Genomic DNA, 20,753 nt, shown 5'->3' on the forward strand with positions numbered 1-20,753 from the left:
CAGGCAAGTATAAAATAGAACATTAGCTTTAAATTCAGGGAGGAGCAGCGTGGGCTAGGCTGCTGCAGTTGGGGCATAAAACCAAAAAGAGGTACAAGACCCACAGAAGACTGGCAGCTTATCTTAGGAATTGGAATTGGAAATGCGTCTTTGCAAAGCAAACATAGCTGCTGCTCATGGTGAAAGTGGGGGAAGGAAACACTTCAGCAGCAGAGGGTGGACTTGCTCAAAGCAAAGCAGTGAAACATCCGGTATAAACAGGATCTGTGGGGAAGGGCAGTGAAGTGGTGCTGCCATCAGAGTCCCCTCCCCTTATTACCATGACCAATACCAGTGGACACCTGTGTCTGCTAGGAGCACTGCTGTTCAAGAAAGAAAATGTCGAGAGGATTTCTGGTTTTGGTTTTTGCTTTATTTTTTCCCCACCCTGTCCTAAATTGCCTGGATTCAATTTCAGTTTAATTTTTGTCTCATTTTTCTGAAGGAGTCCTTCGTGTCATACAGCTTTACAGAGTGCTGTCACGTCTCTTACCCCCTCACTTGAGCAGCGAAACAGTCCTGTGGGCTAGGAAGGTTATTCTCTAATCTTGCTTTAGAGATGAAGAAACTGAAGGTCAGAGAGGTTAAGGAACATGTTCGAGGCTGCAAAGACAATAGAGGGATGAACTTATTTTTGAACTTAGGCTTTGCAGATCCCCAATTCTTTCCTCTTATCATTATTCCATTGGACTTTCCAAACTGAGGGGCTTGATAAAGATTACTTGACCAAATTCCTGATACCGCTATGGCACAATTATTTAGTACTTTCCTTTTTAGATTGGAATGTAATTTTAAATGACCTTGGTTTAGGTTTTCATGTTGCTTTATTAAGTTCTCCTTACATTGCTAATGTATCAAGACCTGTGACACAATTCTGAAATTGTTTTCTCTTAAGTATTTCAAATAGAACCATTAGGCAGTGCAGCAAGTTTAGAATTATTGGGCTTTCTCTTCCATAATGACATTCAGCAGAAGGGAGGGGAGACCACAGCAGTAGTAAGAGGGAAGATGTTTTTTTTTTTTGGGGTACGCGGGCCTCTCACTGTCGTGGCCTCTCCCGTTGCGGAGCACAGGCTCCGGACGCGCAGGCTCAGCAGCCATGGCTCACGGGCCCAGCCGCTCCGTGGCATGTGAGATCTTTCCAGACCGGGGCACGAACCCGTGTCCCGTGCATCGGCAGGCGGACTCTCAACCACTGCGCCACCAGGGGAGCCCAGAGGGAAGATTTAAATGTAAGTCCATGCCTTTCAGTGCGTATGGGTTGTAGGGTGAGACAGGCAGGTGACTCTGACCCAGAAGAACCCTACAGTTTGTTGCAGTTACTGTTGCTGCATAACAAATCACCCCTCAAATGAGATTAAAATAACCACTTACTACTCTCACCGATTCTGCGATCAGGCATTTCAACAAGGTAGTGGGATGGCTCTGGAGCCTCATGACGTCTGGAAAGGTGAGTCAGCAGCTACGGGATGGCCACTAACATGTCTGGTGGTCGATCTAGCTGTTGGGTGGAACCTCAGATGGGGCTGTTGGTTGGAGAATCCACGTGTGGCCTTTCCATGTGACTTGGGCTTCCTCACGGCGTGGAAACTTCTTACATGGAAACTCTGCTCCAAAAGTGAGTTTCCCAGAGAACAAGGAAGAAGCTGCACTGCCTTTTTAATTTAGCCTCAGAAGCCATGCGTCATCACTTTTTTACATCTTGTTGGTTACAAGCAAGTCACAAGCCTGCCTAGATTCAAGGGCAGGGGACACAGACCCTGTCTCTTGATGGAGGGGTGGCAAGGTCACATTGTAGGAGAACGTATAGGATGGAAGATACTGTTGCAGCCCCCTTTGGAAAAAAATTACCTGCCATTCTAGTGAGGATATGCTGTCTTTGGGTTTCACCAACAATAGTGAAGGGACAGACTTGTCAAGCAAACATCATTAAAGTATGTTTGGGTGTGTGGCTTACGGCCAATCACAGTTGATCAAGTTTGAATCGGTTCCCTCAACCACCCAACCCAGGAATCAACCTGTCTAAAGCAACACCTAATAAGTGGCAGATACTGAGCTAAGAGCCAAGGAGACAACAGGCAATCAAAAATGTGTCCATCCTCAAGGAGCTCCTGCATCTTAAACTTTATGTATGTAAAGCTATAGCTGGGGTAGAATTTTTTCAAATACAGATCCCTGTCTCCCTTCCTCCACCCTAATTCAGTGTGTCACTTCCACTCAGAGCCCAGGGATGTGCACTGTAACAGGCCCCTCGGGTGCTTCTGGGATAACAGAGGAGGGCACTTTGAGACTCATGGGTCCAACAGAGAGAGCAGTTCTGTTCAGAGTGAGCTTCAAAATCATCCTTTTTGCCTGTGAAAACTCCTCTGGGCCCTTTAAAAATATTTACATAGGGCTTCCCTGGTGGCGCAGTGGTTGAGAGTCTGCCTGCCGATGCAGGGGACACGGGTTCGAGCCCTGGTCTGGGAAGATCCCGCATGCCGCGGAGCAACTGGGCCCGTGAACCACAATTACTGAGCCTGCGCGTCTGGAGCCTGCGCTCCGCAATAAGAGAGGCCACGACGGTGAGAGGCCCGCGCACCACGATGAAGAGTGGGCCCCGCTTGCCACAACTGGAGGGGGCCCTCGCGCAGAAATGAAGACGCAACACAGCCATAAATAAATAAATAAATAAAATATTTAAATATATTTTACCAGCTGGCACAATATTAAGCTTTGCCAGTAGAGGGCGCTAGAGAGAGGTTGCAGGAGGAAACAGGCTTTGCTTTCCGGTTCTGGTGTGCGTGCCGGGCAGGCTCCTGCACTTTGCAGCTTCTCCAGCACAAGGCTCCTGCAGCATGTGCAGCTTCCCCAAAGTGTGGCTCCTACAGCGCACCGTGGCCAGCAGCACCTAGTGGCCAGCAGCTTTCCCGGGCAGCCCCTCTTGAGCAGTTCTGTAGCAGAGAGCCTCTAGTGAGACACCTCCTGTGAACAGCTTCCCCCGGAACTAAGAGGGTGATTTCTGACCAATTCCAGTGCAGATTTCCAGCGAGTTCCACAGCACCACCGTGACTTCTGTGCTATCCAGTGGGCCAAGGCTGGCCCTACCCCTCCAGTGGGATCTGGATCTCAGCACTGGGGGTGGGTGGGGTCTGTACCTTGGACTCTTGTCGCAGTCCTAGGTGGAATGACTGCTCCTTGTATCTGCTATTCCTGTATTCTTTAGCATTTTCTTTACTTCTCTTTAGTCAATCCTCTGTTACTCCAACCTCCCGCTATAGTTAATAATTCTTTATATTAAACTCTGCTTTTTCAAATTACTATGTGGTTCTTCATACAGTTGTCCAACAAATAGTCACTCCCTTTCCATCAGTCTCTATGGGGGAAATGTATTTTCCTGCCCCATTGATGTTGGGCTTGGTTGGCCATATGACCTGCTTTGGCCGATAGATATGGGCAGAAACCTTGGGTTTAAGAGGCATCGCACGTTTCTACCTGTACCAGGTGGCCAGCACCATCCCTCCAGCCTGGGTTCCTAAACGACACTGTCCAATCCACAGACCTGTGAGCTTGAGGCTCAATTATTAACATTTTAAGCCACTGAGATTGGGGGGGGGGGTGGGTAGGGAAGTTGTTACACAGCATTATTGTGGCAATAATAAACTATTTCAGGGGTAGCTGCTGCAAATACGAGATAGGGCATGTGGGAGAATTCATTCATTTGTGCCCTCAAAATTCTGCCTTGTGTATTTGATGATTTCTTTTCATATTTATAATGGCACAAAGTGAAAATAATACACACTTCACATTTTATCTAAAATGTTTTGCAGGTCTGTATAGAGGTGTTTACATTTCACTTTATCATTTTCAACTCATCTACTTAAAATGTTGAGTAAAGAATGCTATCAATGCTTTCACTTTGCAAGTCGTGGTTTTACGTAGTGTATACCCCATAATCTGCACAGGAAAGGGAGAGTCGGAAAAATTGAATCCTCTCTTTCAGATCTTTCCACTGTGTGTACTGGTCATAGCGATTTCTAGAAGAAAGGTCTTGATACTACTGCCAAATTGCAGCTTCATAAACATATGCTGAGTGAGCTGTTTTCCACGGGGACGACTCATCCAGTTGGCGTCATCCTACACAGTGAGCTGCTAAAGATACCACGGTCTCAGGGCTGATGCCAAGCGGCTATGAGAATTCTACACAGCTGATAGCTTGCTCTGAGTCCCAAATTGGAAACATGAGCTTTGCCCACATAAGAGGTTCCAACTAACTTGACAAATGAATCCTCAAATGCTCCTCATGACCACTTGTTTAAAAAAGCTCAAGTGATTTTTTCATTGGCTCAACGGCTGTGGAAGGTTGCCTTTTACCAAAAGAAAAAAAAGACAAAAATCAAGTGGAATATTTCCTAAGGCAGGGTAGAAAGAACAACATATCAAAAAGGACAGGAAGTTCCACTGCTGAAAAAAAAAAAAAAAAAAGATGGAGACTCCTGATCAAGGAGCCACATTTTTTGGAAAGTGAGCTGTACTGTTTTATTTTTAAAATGAGATGCCCTAAATGACACACACTTTACAGCAGGCATTCTGTGTACTAACCTCTCCCCTGGTTTCATTTATTTTTTCTACCCTTATTTGCCCTTTGCCCCAGTTTCCTTAACTCTTTTTTTTTTAAATCCTGTATTGCATGCTTTTACAAGATGTTGGAACGTTAATACAATGTAAGGTGCTAATAAGTAAAAATGTCATATTTCAAAGTATTAATAACTTAATAAATTTCTTGTGACAGATTATTTTAGGTGAGTCTGCTTAAAATAGCTCAAATCAAATTCCCTAATTGAATATAAAATAAATATTCCAGATTTCTGAAATCAAGAGTTAAGCAGTTACCTCAGAATACATATGCATTTATATGTATTCAGATATATATTGATTTCAGATCTCATATATATATATATATATATATATATATAGGTATATACATATATATATAGAGATAGATAGATAGATAGAATGAGACTTTAACACAAACTTTCAGCTACAGTTCCAGGGGTTCACTGCCCAGCTAAAATAGCCTTATTAGTGAATTATGACACCAAACTCAACAACCAGCCCTACTGCTTTAGTCAGATTGCCTCTTTTCACCTGGTATCATTATACTGTATGTATTCATACCCATATGTACTGGTCAAGGGAAAAAAGAATTAATCAATAGTCGAAGAAATGGAACCAGGTAGGAGTACGGTTGTCACAAAATGATAGTGAACACTTGCCCCAACTTCTAAAGAGCTGTCCGAAAATTAAGACATTTTCTCACGGCTACAGCATGAACGAAAAGAACGTTAGAGCCTCAAAACGCATAGCCTAGCAAGGGGGTCACCTCTGTCTCTAGAGGGAGTCTGGGACTGTGAATCCTGCTGTCTCGGGTCCAACTCCTGGTTCTCATGTTAACCAGCAGCGTAGCCCTAGGCAGGGAGGAGCCCTGCCCAGTGTAGCCCTGGGCACCTTAGCCTCTCAAGCCCCAGCTCCCTCATTTCTAAAATGAGGGTCATGATCCCTATCTGACAAGATAATGTGAAGATTCAACTATTTATATCTCTTACGCCAGTGACCGGCACGTGACAAGGGCTCAATAAAAGTAGTCATTATTATGCCTAGATCATAATTAGAACAGTCATGAAATGTAAAATGATTCATAAAAGCACAGCAGATCTAGATGTAGCTGAAATTGCTACAATTCACTGTCCAAACAAGATTCAACTTTTACCAGCAACCCAATTTTCCTTCTGCACCAAATTAAATACTGCAGTGCGACAGAGAAGAATTATTCTTCGCAAGGACTGTAAATATATTCTCAAAGTGAAAAATGAAATGAGAGCCTGTCTATAGACAACTGAGTAGGCTTGTGATGACGTTTCTACTGAAGCTGTCTTTAGAGGATCTGAAAGAATTTTGCAGAGTACTGGATGTGGTGTTCAGCTACTTCGAAAGCTGACAAGCCCTAAGCAATATATTGCCTTGTTATAAATAACAAGTCAGTATTACAATCTTGTCTCTTGTTCACCAGATTACATGATTGACTAAGTTGCCATGTTAAGTGGAAACAAATTTTTAAAGGCTTTTAACTATGCAACATTTCCATCTTTCTTCTAAGTCTGATTTTTTCCACCCCGAATACGTTTTTAAATTAATTTTTATTGGAGTATAGCTGATTTACAATGTTGTGTTAGTTTCTGCTGTACAGCAAAGTGAATCAGTTATACATATACATATATCCATGGTGTCCATGATATCCATATATCAATCTACATTCCCACCAGCAGTGCAGGAGGGTTCCCTTTTCTCCACACTCTCTCCAGCATTTGTTGTTTGTAGATTTTTTTGATGATGGCCATTCTTACCAGTACAAATACATTTTTAACTCTCTTGACATTACCTCCTAAGTCAACCAGAGGTTAAGAAATAGACAAATGTAAAACTACCTTACAAAATGGGAAAGCAGTTCAACGCATGGGTTCCAAGCTCCGTGAATGTCAGCGTGAGCCTGTCTCCCAGGACTGGTTTCTCTCCTCGCAAGTGGTCTGTGGCTGACTCATCTGCCTTTATCCCCTGCTTGGGCTTGGGTAGAATCCAGGTGCAAATCCTGCCATATAGGAAGAGTATTCGAAGCTTTATTTAGGTCTTGATTTTTTTCATCAGCATTTTGTAATTTTCTGCATACAGATCCTGTACATATTTTAAGTGTATAACCCAAGTATTTCATTTTCTTTGGAGTAAATCATAAATTGTAGAAAGGCTAAGAATTTTTAAAAATCAAGTTATTAATAACAACAAAGCGCACAGATCTTAAATGTGCAGTTCAATGAGTTTTAGCAGTTGTATACAGTTGCTACATTTAGCAATTGTATACACCGTCACCACGAATACAACATAGAGGACATTTCTGTCACCACAAAAAATTTCCAACATTCCTTGTACCTCTTTCCCATCAGTTACTGATCCCATATTCTCATACTTACCTCACAATGGCTTCTCATTTTTTCCCTAGGGCTAAAGTTTAATACATGGAATTTTATATCATCTTAGGTTATAGACTGTCCCAGATAATGGTGACTGTCTGATATCTGCAACCACTTATATTGGAAGAATGAGATATTGATGCCAATTAAGATATTTATGGCCTTGTTCAAAAAATATTTCTTAACAAAGTTTTAAAAACATTTTCTTATAAGATTATAATTAAAGTGATAAAAAACTTTTCCATTTCAAACCTTGAGTTTGAAAGTTCATTACTCTGATAGAAAATTTTATTTTGGCTGTTTCAACTATATGTGTAAAGATAGATGGATAGAAGTAAAACTAGTAAGAAATGTGGATGATTCTTGCGTGTCTCTGCATTTTCCAAATTTTTTGCTGCAAGCATACACTGCTCTTAGAATAATGCAATAACATCCATGTAAAATGTATTTTTTTAATAATCATGTTGAATCCCTTTATATTTACTTTGGTTAAAGTGTCAGAGAAATGTTTTTATTTCAGAGGCCCCAAGGTCTTCAATTGTGGCACTTGTCCTGTTTCTTCTCACACAAATGTTAATTGGCTCCTTGGTGCTTTTATATTGACTGTGACACATTCTGGGAAAAGATAAAAGATACCATTATAGATAAGAGAAAGTATTAACCAGGTTTGTTTTACTTACAGGAATAGGCAAAGTTCTGTTTCTCAAAGTTTTAATCTACATTCTTTCCAGCTCATAATACATAGGGATGCTATAATTTCTTTTTCCCTCTTGTTTGAAGAAAAATGAGTAGATATTTAAAAAACAATGTGAGTTTAGTGAAATGGTCATGACACATGTGCTGGGCTGGATTTACCCGGCTGCGAATACTCAAAACCCTGAGGCCTCACAGCTGCTAATCAATCGCGCTTCAGCAAGGTAGGTGTTGAGTTTACATTTCATTTATATGCATTCCATATTTGTTGATACTATAAAATTCATGCTAAAACGCTTTATTGATAACTAAACCACGAGATAAATCAGCTTAACTGCTTTAATAACTTTATTCTTATTATTACGACTATAATTAGTCTTTGACAATAAAACATTTCTTGATTAAACAATTTAAATAAATATAATTGGTTAAGCTTAGTTACAGTCTATTAACCTTTTTGGGGGGGTGCTATAATAAAAGTTTATAGCAGCGTTGTTCACTAGAGCTGTGTGACAGAAATGATCTCTGTGCTGCCTAATGTGCAAGACGCCAGCCACATGTGACCACTGAGCCCTTGAGATGTGGCTGGTGTGACTCAAGAATTGATTCCATTTTATTTGATTTTAAACTAATTACAATTTAGATTTACATAGCCCCATGTGGTCAGTGGCTACTGTTTGGATGGTGAAGGTTTTATTTTTTTATTGGCTGCGTTGGGTCTTCGCTGCTGTGTGCGGGCTTTCTCTAGTTGCGGCGAGAGGGGCTACTCTTTGTCGTGGTGCATGGGCTTCTCATTGCGGTGGCTTCTCTTGTTGCGGAGCACGGGCTCTAGGCACGCGGGCCTCAGTAGTTGTGGCGCACGGGCTTAGTTGCTCCGCGGTACGTGGGATCTTTCCAGCCCAGGGCTGGAACCCCTGTCCCCTGCACTGGCAGGAGGATTCTTAACCACTGCACCACCAGGGAAGCCCCTGGATGGTGAAGTTTTAAAGAGTAAGGTTCAAACCAAGATAAAAGTCAGCCCCTACTGCATACAGCTGTTTGTCCTGTATGAACTGGGAAATTCTATCACTGAAATTCACACCTTTGTGAGAAACAAGAGCTCTGCTGAGACCAAAGAACCAAAATGACGACTGTTTTCATCTTAATGTGATTTATGGACACATCAGACCAACCAAGAACAGATTCCTTTCCTGATATAAAAGGAAGAGATCAGGGCTTCCCTGGTGGCGCAGTGGTTGAGAGTCTGCCTGCTGATGCAGGGGACACGGGTTCGTGCCCCTGTCCGGGAAGATCCCACATGCCGCGAAGCGGCTGGGCCCATGAGCCATGGCCGCTGAGCCTGCGAGTCCCAAGCCTGTGCTCCGCAACGGGAGGGACCACAACAGTTAGAGGTCTGCGTACCACAAAAAAAAAAAAAAAAAAGGAAGAGATCAAGTCAGTATAATTCATACTGCTTTAACTCCCATGTATTTGTAAGTTATTATTAGCTTAACATGGCCTGAACACAATCACTAGGATGAGTGTTCATGTATTCTGGTGTCAGGTGTTCATTTCCTTGTAAATAATTATTTTAAAAACATGAAGTACGTCTTCTCCTTACATTACTGAGAAAGGGATGTTTTCCTCTTCAGAATTACCCAGAGCCCAAAGTTGCACCATCTCTTCTTCTTCTTTTTTTAATGGATTTATTTATGGCTGCATTGGGTCTTCGTTGCTGTGCGGGGCTTTCTCTAGCTGTAGCAAGTTGGGGCTACTCTTCCTTGCGGTGCGCAGGCTTCTCACTGCGGTGGCTTCTCTTGTTGTGGAGCACACGCTCCAGGCACGTGGGCTCAATAGTTGTGGCACGTGGGCTCTAGAGCACAGGCTCAGTAGTTGTGGTGCACGGGCTCAGTTGCTCCGCAGCCTGTGAGATCTTCCCGGACCAGGGCTTGAACCTGTGTCCCCTGCATTGGCAGGTGGATTCTTACCTACTGCGCTACCAGGGAAGTCCTGCACCATCTCTTCTTAATGGGACGTTTCCTTTCATCATTTTCTTCATGAAATTTGACCACTCCATCCCACGTTTTCAGTCTTATTCTCCATTCCAGGCATGGAAACAGCTTTGTGGAAAGGCTGGCTTTGCATCGTTATCAAGAGGACAGTGTTATAAGCCCCAAGCAGCCTTGTGGCCCTTGGATATGAAACCCTACCCCACCATGCCCTCCGGCCCTGTTGCTTTACGTCCGGGCTGGCAGACCCGACTTCACCCAGGACCCCACGATCCTGCCAGCTCCGTAACTCCACCATCTCTCATGAGTCACTGGCAGTGAGATGAAGAATGACATTCTCAGGTCCTTACTCGTCCTTCCACTCATGGGCTCCCCATTCAGACCTAAGAACATCGGCGATCAGCTCACCTTCTTGACAACAGGTCTAGGTCTACTCTGAATAGTTCTCCTTCCCCAAAGGAGCACGTTTTTCTGTGGAGATTTCTGAAGACAGTCCACTGATTACTTTGCATCCAGCCAGGTCCTTCCAGACCTTGTGGACCAAGACATCTGAAACAGTGCCACTGCCTCCATGGCTTTCCCTGCTCTGGAGAATGGCTGGCCAGGAGGGCTGCGTGCACACACTTCAAACGGGACTGAGAAAGCCCTGGGCATGATCAGAAGCCTCCACACTGTGGAGCTGCTGCCTCTCCATGGCAGGACTGCAAGGACAGCCACGGGAGGCTCAGCGCACAAACACGTGCCCTCGGGGACAGAACAGTCACAGCCGACTGTATTAATTAACCACAAATGGCTCCAAGCTCTCCACCTCTTGGGCTTCCCAGAGCTGATACACAGGTGAGGACAGCTAGGACCTCTGGACACTTAGTCCTGAAGACAACAGCACTGTGGCAACCTTAGGAAATTAACAGCACAAGTGTTATAATTTCTCACTTTCTTAATGGAAGATAAAATCCGTGACTCCCCATCTATTTCTCTGGGAGTTGGAACTCATTTGGCTGCAGCTGGACCTTTCGTTGCAACAACGATCTGATCATGGAAGGCTGGAATGTTCTGGATTCCCTGATCCATCACTCTGCTAGCACACGGGTCAGAAAAGCGTCCGTTAGAAGCAGCAATGTGCCCGCTACTGTGTCAGAAGCCCCTCTGATGGATGGAAGAAAATTCAAAGTATAAATATCTGTTCAGTTACAGCCTCAAAGCAGAATTCGGATCAGCCTCATTTCTGTTAGATTTTTTAAATTTATCAAATACTTACATAGTATTTACTGTGTGCCAGCCCTGTACATTAGAAATACTTCAAAAGTAAGTACTTAGAAACATGAACTCATTTAATCCTCATATAACAACCCTAAGCATTTGATTGCTTTTTTGGATACGTAGTAGATATATCTCCTTTTCATCTCCCCAGTCCAGTTCCCATCGGATACTAGGACCAAACCAGGAACCCAAACTAAACAGACATCTGTGTTCCAATGCAATTCCAAGCCACTTTTGGAAATTTAATCAAAGTTATTAAAAGCAAAACACCCTAGTCTATAACTTCAATATAACCGACACATTTTCTAAAATGGCTGAAGCAGAAAATAAAAACAATCTTGTTTCAATCTAAACATCCATCAACAGATGAATGGATAAAGATGTGGTACGTATATACAATGGAATACTACTCAGTCATAAAAAACAATGAAATGATGCCATTTGCAGCCACATGGATGGACCTAGAGATGATCATATTAAGACAGACAAAGACAAATACCACATGATATCACATATATGGAATCTAAAATATGACACAGATGAACTTATCTATGAAACAGAAACAGACTCACAAGACATAGAGAACAGACTTGTGGTTGCCAGGGGGAGGGATGGATTAGGAGTTTGGGATAAGCAGTTGCAAGTTATTATATATAGAATGGAACTATATTCTACTACATAGCCCAGGGAACTCTATTCAATATCCTGTGATAAGCCTCATGGAAAAGAATATGAAAAAGAATGTACATACATGTATAACCGAATCACTTTGCTGTACAGCAGAAATTAACACAATGTTGTAAATCAACTATACTTCGATAAAATAACTTTAAAAAAATATTTTTTCCTTGCCAGTAGTCACTTCTCTCCTCAAGCCCCCTCCACCACAAGAGGGAGAAACCTGATATTTACTGAACACTTATTTTAAGCTGGATACCATGTTTCCCTCTCTCAGACTGACCGCTTAATGGGTAATCACCCTGAGCTCAGAGAGGTTAAGTAAAGGACTTATAGGCTTATGCTATTAAGTGGAAGATCCAGGATTCAAGCCCCCTTCGTCCCCCTCTTTGAAGGTGGGGACCCTGCCTGTTTGTCTTTGCATATCCAGGGCTGACACAATGTACAATGTACATTTGTGGAATGAATGAAGGAACACATTCCAATCTTCCTGACTCTAGGTGGTTTTCCCTAGGATTACTGTGCAGTCGTCTTTCTAAAATACAAATCCGACCTTACCACTGACTGGTGAAGAGTGGCAACCCTTTATCCTACAGGAACTGGAGAGCCCTGAAAGCTCTATCACAATGTTTTTCAAACTGTGGCTTGTGACTGATGAAGTCTTTAAAAAGTGAAATGGAATCCATGGAAGAGTGCATTGCAAGGCAGTGAGGAAAGTATTGTTTGGGAAACATCTGTGTGTGTGCTGGACATTTAAAACGTCATCCTCGCTGCCCTTTGACCTCTCTCTGCCTTTGCACATATTGTTTCTTCATCTGGAATGTTCTTGCCTTGCTCTGCCTGGGGACCTCTAACTATCCTTCAAGTCCCAGTTTAAATGCATCAGCCACTCGATTCTCATCCCCTCCTCTGTTTCCCGGGTGGTAGTTACTTGTTTGCTGGTCTCTCCTGTTGCTGGGGGTAAAGGCAAGGACCATGTCATGTTTTGAGTTTCTTTTTAATTTTTTTTTAATTAAAATTTTTTGGCTGCACTGTGCAGCATGCAGGTTCTCAATTCCCCGACCAGGGATCGAACGCACACACCCTGCAGTGGAAGCTCAGTCTCAACCACTGGACTGCCAGGAAAGTCCCCTTTGTTTTTATCTTTCGAACGCCTATAACAGAGCTTGTCTCAGAAAGGACTCTGCTATGTTCACTCTTTTATAGACCTTTGCTTGCAGTTAATCCTTACTGAACATCAATTTCTTAATATGCCTTATAATTTCCCATTACTGTCATATTCAGCTTTTTACAAAAATTTATTATTTATTTGTTTCGGCTGTGCTAGGTCTTCGTTGTGGCATGTGGGCTCTTTGTTGCAGTGCACGGGCTTCTCTAGTTTCGGCGTACGGGCTCTCTGGTTGTGGTGCAAGGGATCTAGAGCATGCGGGCTCAGTAGTTGTGGCGTGTGGGCTTAGTTGTGGTATGTGTGATCTTAGTTTCCTGACTAGGGATCAAACCCAGGCCCCCTGCATTGGCAGCGCAGAATCTTAACCGCTGGACCACCAGGGAAATCCCATATTCAGCTTTTAACAGCAATATAATTCCTCTATAACTAAAGTTTAAAAATAATGAAAAGTTTGAAAACAACTCACATCCATTGTGATTCTTAGATTTGTCTTGAATGAGGCACCACGTAACACGTTGGTGATGTTATCTGCTCTTTTTTCCCCCTACTCCCAACATTGATGCGACCCCATTTAAGTTAAGGATGCCATCGGGGCAGATTTCAGAAGATCCATACATTTCTTAGCGTAAAGAAACCGTGATCAAAAAGAGGCTGACTGACTCTGGAGGAATAAAGCAGAACACAAAGATTAGTAAAATTTACACTTCGGAATTCAAATAGAATCTCTCTTTATAAATAAGTTGATTATGGGAAACGAAAGACACTTAAAGGAAACAAGCCTCACAGAACTCTGGTTAAACCTGAAAATAATTTTCCCCCCATCAATTTCACATATGTTCTTTATTTTTCCATTACAACAGCTGCCTTTGGGGCAGCTAGAATAAATTTTAGAAGAAATGTGCAAAGGAGCTCGGTTACCAATCTGATGTAGGGTGGGTGATTTACTTTTCTTTCTGCCTACACAGCAACCTATGCTTCAGGACTGAAATGCTGCAAAAATGCTGGGCAGTGCTTTCCAGCCCAACCGCATAACCACTCCGTTCGTGAGTGGAGAGATTCTGTGTTGGAACATGCTCAGCTTACAGACCTGTGGGCTGCGTTCCTGGGCCCACACTTCAGAGCAGTGTAAACAGTTGAAGTGGCCACCTTTGTAGATACCACTCCCAGGTTTTAAAAAGACTAAGGTTTTACCTCCTCTCACCAGAGTTTCAGGCTACACATAGAGAACCAGGTACCTGCTTTTCCCACAGCTCGTGCACTGGCAAAAGGCCAGAGAGGATGTAAGGTAACCTTGAGAGTAAGAGCCTTGAATTACTGCAGCAAATCCTCGTCTTCACTACAGTAAAGAAGAGTGGAGGTGAAGGAGGAAGGGAGATGACAGCTCCCAATGAGGTTGGTTTGCATTTATGCAGTTCAAACTGTATTACAACATGTACCATCAGAAGGCAAATCTCCAAGAAACAACCCACATCACAGCCATCCACTTGGACTGAGGGTCATCTTGGACCCAGGAATCAATTTAGAATCACAGACAATAGAACTACAGTTACCCCTTGAACAATGCGGGACTTAGGGGCGCCCACCTGGCAACAGCTGAAAATCCACATTTAATTTTACAGTCCGTCCTCCTATTCGCAGTTCCTCTGTACCCGCGGGTTCCGCGTCTGTGGATTCCACCAACCTGGGATCGTGTGATCCTAGAGTAGTTTTTGAAAAAAAAGTCCACATATAACTGGACTTGTGCAGGTCGAACCCGTGTTATTCGTGTCAACTGTAGAATGGAATTTTACAATTAGCCTCCAGGTGGGAAAACAGGGTGATTTCTCTAAAGTCATACTTAGAGTTGGCAGAGTTGGGCTGCCTACACCATGCGGCCGTTATGGGTAGGAAGGACGTGCTGGGTGTTTCCTTTCTCTCAGGTCCATCCCACCCTTCTATGCTCTGTTCTGTCACGCTGGGACTGGGCCCTGCAAACCCCGTGGCCTATCCTCCCCTGCTGGCCAGCTGGGTGCTGATAAGTAGGCAGTGGTGGGAGAATGGAATGCAGGAAGAGGACAGAAGTGACTTTCTTCCTTTCTCTAGCTCCTGTCAGTGTCCCAGCAGCAACAGAGGACCGCGCGGCTCCACTTTCCAGATCCCTTTGGTAGCCCTAGCACCGGCCATGGTGTCCCCTCAGGAGTGCCAGCACTAGTGGCTGTAACCCCCTTAGTGGCGTGCATGCCTGTGTCCCACCCCAATCAGAGGTTTGAGTACTAACCATTAGGTGGGTGTCTCCTTCCCCACCAGAGCACTGGTGTGGCATCTCCTCCAGAGATGTGAGGACCTCTCCTCTGGGCTCCCGGGTTACGGGAACGCTACTTTATCCTAGGGGTGGTAGCTGCTTCCTGAATTATTAATATCTGTTACCTCAAGGCCCTTTTTTGCTACTTCAGCCTTCTTGTATTAACTCACCTCTGATGTGATACCCACCACGGTTTTCTTACTGGACCCTGCCTGATACTGTACTTGGTATTAAGAGTGTCTGTCATACCGTCTTTGGAACACGTATGTCTTACTGAAACATCTAAGGCATTTACTACTTCCTGTTCAACAGATCCAAAGTCATGGGCCAATGCGATGTTCTGAGGGGAGTGAAGACACTCAAGGTCTCTGCAGACTAGATCATGGCGAGAACATGATCCAGACGTGGACACAGCCAGAATATAATACTGATATCTCAACAGCTGTGACCTCTATGTGAGAACTAGTGTGAATTCACTTTATCAGCAAGAACGGGATCTGTAAATTTAAAGTCAATGCTATTCCCTAGCAGCATCTGCTTAATTGGAAATAAATGAAGAAATCTGGAAACTCTGAACTCTCCACTAGATGGCAATCACTACACAAATTTGTGTTAGCCTCCCATGACGCTAGCGGCCGACAAATGTATTAATACTCCCATTTTATTGATCATAAGCAACTGACAAGCTGGGAGTGTGCTGAAGGTATGACACTGGTTTGGTGTGAGGCTGCTTTTGAGTCTTTCATTCACTGACTTGTGGCAGAGACTGCTAGTCGTCCCCAAACATACTAGCTAGCACAGGCTGGCTTATGTTGCAGCAACAAATTAGCTCCAAGTAAATCCCGATGATTTGGCACATTTCACACTGCATGCAGATGGGCAGGGCAATTCCACACGGTCTCTTGGGGATCCAGGCTGATGGAGACTCCAGGATCTTATAGCTGCATCACCTGGAACCTGTGGCTTTCTTGGTTACTGGGGCGGGAAGAGCTACTGCAGAACTTCATGTAGTCTTTTCACACGTCACTTCCTTTCATAGCCAACTGGCTAGAACTAGTCATGTGGTCTCACTAGAGGTCATCTTCCTGCCCAGAGGGGAGGAGAACAGGATCTAATAATGTCTAACCACACCCTGCATCTACTCTTCTTCAACAGCAATAGAGCTCCAGGTGTTAGCTGGGCACATGGCTGTCCCCGTACCCAAGATTGCATTTCTAAAGCTAAGTGGCTAAATTGTGGCCAGTGGATGTAAAGTGAAGTGAACTGCAGGAAGTGTCCTCAAGGAGAAGTGTACCTTTCTTCTCTTTCTTCATCCTGCCTGCTGGCTAGTATGTAGACACAACGGCTGGGGCTCCAGCAGCTCTCCTGGACTTTGCAGTGAACTCGGAAATGGAAGCCAAGCCTGAAGGAAGAACTACCTGGAAGGAAACTTGGTCCCTGACCCCTTGGAGGCCACCCCAACTCTGGACTATCCGCAGACTTCCTGTATGTGACAGATGAACTTGTATCTTTCTTAAGCTGCTGTTACTTTGGGGTTTTTCTGCTACTTGCAGCTGAATTTAATCCTTGCTAATATGGGTGCCCCAGTGCAAAGTCTGTTATGGTTTCTTTTCCCGGTAAGTAACACCCCTCTTCCCCTTCCACGTTCAGAATTAACTGGTAGACAGAGGTCTGAGAGACGGACATCAGATATTAATAAAGTATCTCTACCATTTTTAATAAAGCTGACTGGAGACATGGCTTTAGATTAGTAGACGAAGGCTGTGGCAATTTCCTGAAGTCAGACAACAATGAAGTAGACTCCTCCTTTCAGGGATGATTTCTCTGTAGCCTGCAACGCTGTTTGCTAGCCTTTTACCCACAGCAGAACGTCTTTCAAAATTGGCATCAAGCCTCTCAAACCCTGATGCTGCTTTCTCAACTACATCTTGTCATATTCTCAATCCTCTGTTGTCATTTCAACAATCTTCACAGCATCTTCACCGGGATTAGATTCCAACTCAAGAAACCACTTTCTTGGTTCATCAATAAGAAGCAGCTCCTCATCTGTTCAAGTTTTATATTTATAACAAACATAATAATAATGAAAACATTTGAAATATTACAAGAATTACCAAAAGGTGACACAGGGACATGAAATGAGCAAACGCTACTGGGAAAATAGCGCCTACAGACTTGCTGGACACAGGGTGGCCACAAACCTTCAATTTTTAAAAATCACAGCATCTGCGAAGCACAATAAAATGAGGTACGCCTGTACGCACAGAGAGATGGGTAGTGATGTTCAGGGCAGAGTGGGGGAGGAAGAACCCTGGACGCTAGCTCTGGGGATGCGTACCTTAGCAGCTGTAAAAAGAAGAAACCAACACCAGAAGTTGGAGTGACAGGAGAGAGATTCATTTATGTAACACGTCTACAGTTCACAAAGGACTTTCGTTTACATGATCTCATTTTACTCTCAGAGCAATTTGCAAAGTAGAACATTTGTCACATTTCACAAGTAAGGAACTGCTGCTTAGAAACGATGCTATCACCTGTGGCCCTGCTTTCTTTGTTGGTTTTGGGGGCACCGCCTTCTTTAGTTGTTTATTTTCCCTTCCTCTCATTATTCCTTCTCAGGAAAAGCCTTTTCTTCTGTATTTCCCCTTAAAATAAATGTTAACGGGCCTCTCCCTCTTCTGCTGTACCCTCTCATTAGGTGACCTCATCCACTCTCATGTTTAAGCCATCACATATGACCGACAGCTGCCAAATCTACAAGGCAGAGCCTGGACCTCTGCACGGAGCACGTGATCTCTACACACCCCTTCTGCTGAACTCTCAGGTTCACCACACGCGCCCAGGAGGAGCAGCACGGCAAGCAGTCCCGGGCCGACAACGGCAGCCGCCACGGTCTGTGAGGAGGGGAGAGGCTGGAGCTCAGCAGAGGGACAGGACCGCAAAAGCCGCTGGAGCTCAGAGGTGTGCCAGTCCTCAATGCTCAGCATTATTTTTCAGTATTTTGATTTTTGATTCCTATGCCAACTCTTTACACATGGTCTTAATTTCACGTTGCTTCAATTCTTTCTTTGAAAAGTAAGAGAAGTTTAAAATATGAATTTGAACGACACAAAACCCTTGTACGTTATATAAGCCAAGGATTATTAGTCTAATTTGACCATTCACTCACTCACTCACTCACTCACTGATTTGTTCAAACATTTACTGAGCACTTTTTATGTGCTAGGCGTGGTGCCCGTCGCTGGGTTTAACAATGATTAAGACAAAGTCCCTCAAGGAGCTCACAGTCTAATGGTAAACTACTGAGTAAACTGAGGCACAGAGTGGTAAATGACTTACCCAATGAGGTAGAAATAGCTAGGTACTTGGAAACGTGGGACTGGAGCTGAAGAGAGGGCAGGTATCACTAACTCATCGTAAGTAAAAGATCCCCTTTGATTGAAGAGCAAGGCTGCATACAGAAACATATATAAACCCTGCTTGCAAGAAAGGTTAAAATACTTTCCAATTCTCATCATGATTGAATTCATGTCTTGCAAGGAATTAAACCATGACCTGATGGCATTTGTACACTCGCCCCTAAAGCTTGGGGCATGCCACCAGCCTGTTCAGACACAATGACTCTGTAGGGAGCTTAAAGTCCAATTTTAGCGCTGGAAACCATACTGAAATACCTTCATTAAATCCATGAACTTTAAATGTATAGCATATTTATGATACTTCTACATGTAGAAGTTTGGGAAAAACTCTCCTCTAACCCTCATCCAGAGGATTCTAATAAGTTATAGATACCACAGAAATTAGAGAATATGTCTGTTACTTTCCATATATACATTATTTTGGCTGTACAAAGGTGAAAAGTTTCACTTCGACGTACTTCATAAGTGATCTAAACATTATACAAATATATACAAATACATCATGTCCAGATGCGTGCGTACACCCATCCATTGCAGACATGAACCCGTGTAAGGCAATTTCTTTTGTGATAATGACACATGATCCATGCAGCAAAGGGCAAGGTCCACTGAGAACTGTCCATCCAGCCTGCCTGTCTGTTTCAGTGATACTCTGGGTGATTTAGTAATTTCAGTAGGCAAGATGTCTATTTCACTGACAAAAAGCAGTGAATAATTATAAAAAGAGTTGTTTTCAAATGAAGAAACCGTAATTATCCAGTTATCTAAGTAGTGAACTACTTGAAGGTACTCCTGGCCTTACTGCTGCTACTGAGAAAATGTCTGGGATGATTTATTGCTCTGAGAATCACATCTAATGCATAATTCATCCACACAGGATGTCCCCAAAAGACTCAATGCACGAATCCTCAAATGCCATCAATTGCTCACTTCAAGCAGTTCTTCACTTTGCTGTGGAGGGTTTTCTTCTGAAACATAACAAGCACAAGAGAAACCCTCCTAAGTGAAGATATGAAAGGCAGACAGGTAATAGAACATACAATTCAAGTGCTTAAAAAAAAATAGGAGGACCTCGGTCAAGAAGCATATTCTTACGTTAACGGCATAAGGCTAATGCTTTGAGTCCCACAAGAATAAACGAGAACTCAAGCATGTGCCTGAGAGGCCGGGTCAGAGGATGCAAACAGCCTTCTCTACAGAGACCACACTCTGGGACCAACTACAATTCTAAGTTTTCACGGCTATCAAAACTACACAGAAACAGTCTCAACTACAGTTAACAATTACCTTGTAATTTTTTAACTCGTGTTTTTGTAGCTAGGAAGAGTAAAAATACCTATAAGGCCATAATATTCATTTATAAAACTCTATCTATTTTAAAAATCATTAAAACCTTACCTTTTCCTAATGACAAGACTGGTGCACTTACCTTTCTCAGGGGCGGGCTGCTCTGGATGTCTGCTTTCAGATGAAGAGGCGCCGACACTGTCCGACACGTTACTGCTTGGGTGGCTCTGCTCCACTTCACATAGATAAACATCGATAGGCCCCTGAGTGCTCCTGATATGGACCGTGATAGAGTCCTAGCAAAGACACAGGAAACATCTAGATGAATGAGAGAATTCATTAATTATATTTTTTCACTTACTAGAAGTGTAAAAGTTTCAAGGGACACTTTTGAAAATTCTCATTCAGGTTGTTTCCTTTCTATCACATATTTGGGAAAATCACGTATTTATTAGTTAGCTTGAGTCACAGGAAACCACTGGCCAGTTCACAGTTAACACGGTTACCTGATTGTGTAGCAATGGTTTCAGAGCCAGGAGGGGCCACCTCAGCACGCAGGAGCCCGTCTTTCTCTATGCAAGACTTGACCCCTTTAAGGAGTCTGTACTTGAGACTCAAAGATCAGTATTTTGACGACAAAGAAATCTAAAACACCCCGCAGACTCAAATGATAAGGCTGTGTTAAGATTTCAGACCCCTGAAGAGGTACTGAGCTAAATGAAAGGACCATTCTTCCATCCACTTGCAAAAGAGGATGAGATCAAGACAAAATATACCTCTTGTAATTTAAAACATTAAAACCCAAAAGATATCAGGAAATTGGGTACTTCTACTGAGAATTATGCTGAACTCGCAAGGAACAGTCCCGGTTATAGATGATTCTTTGTTGTTTTGATGCGAGTGGGTTCGACAGTCAAGGCTATTTTCTCCCCTCTCCTG

General features: G+C 43.3%; 1 protein-coding gene across 7 annotated transcripts in view; it reads right to left on the reverse strand.

Annotated features, from left to right (window-relative positions):
- Window positions 1-399: 399 nt before the first annotated feature.
- Window positions 400-20,753, reverse strand: part of E2F6 (E2F transcription factor 6) — a 37,530-nt gene continuing 17,176 nt past the window's right edge. The window contains exons 6-13 of one of the 7 annotated variants that reach the window (XR_004352751.1): window positions 19,957-20,110; window positions 18,448-18,559; window positions 14,411-14,524; window positions 13,294-13,488; window positions 10,655-10,867; window positions 7,525-7,655; window positions 6,504-6,664; window positions 400-642 (exon numbers count right to left, since the gene is read on the reverse strand). Coding sequence is in view for 4 of the 7 variants with exons in the window: in XM_032652560.1 (XP_032508451.1) it covers window positions 17,448-17,454; window positions 18,448-18,559; window positions 19,957-20,110 (273 nt within the window). In the remaining 3 variants the exon portion in view is untranslated. Of the gene's footprint in view, window positions 643-6,503; window positions 6,665-7,524; window positions 7,656-10,654; window positions 10,868-13,293; window positions 13,489-14,410; window positions 14,525-16,804; window positions 19,496-19,956; window positions 20,111-20,753 lie in introns of those variants that run through there. The other 6 variants (XR_004352753.1, XR_004352752.1, XM_032652560.1 and 3 more) reach the window with 6 other exon arrangements.

Source organism: Phocoena sinus, chromosome 13, assembly GCF_008692025.1.
Source record: "Phocoena sinus isolate mPhoSin1 chromosome 13, mPhoSin1.pri, whole genome shotgun sequence".
NCBI classification, from domain to species: Eukaryota; Metazoa; Chordata; class Mammalia; order Artiodactyla; family Phocoenidae; genus Phocoena; species Phocoena sinus.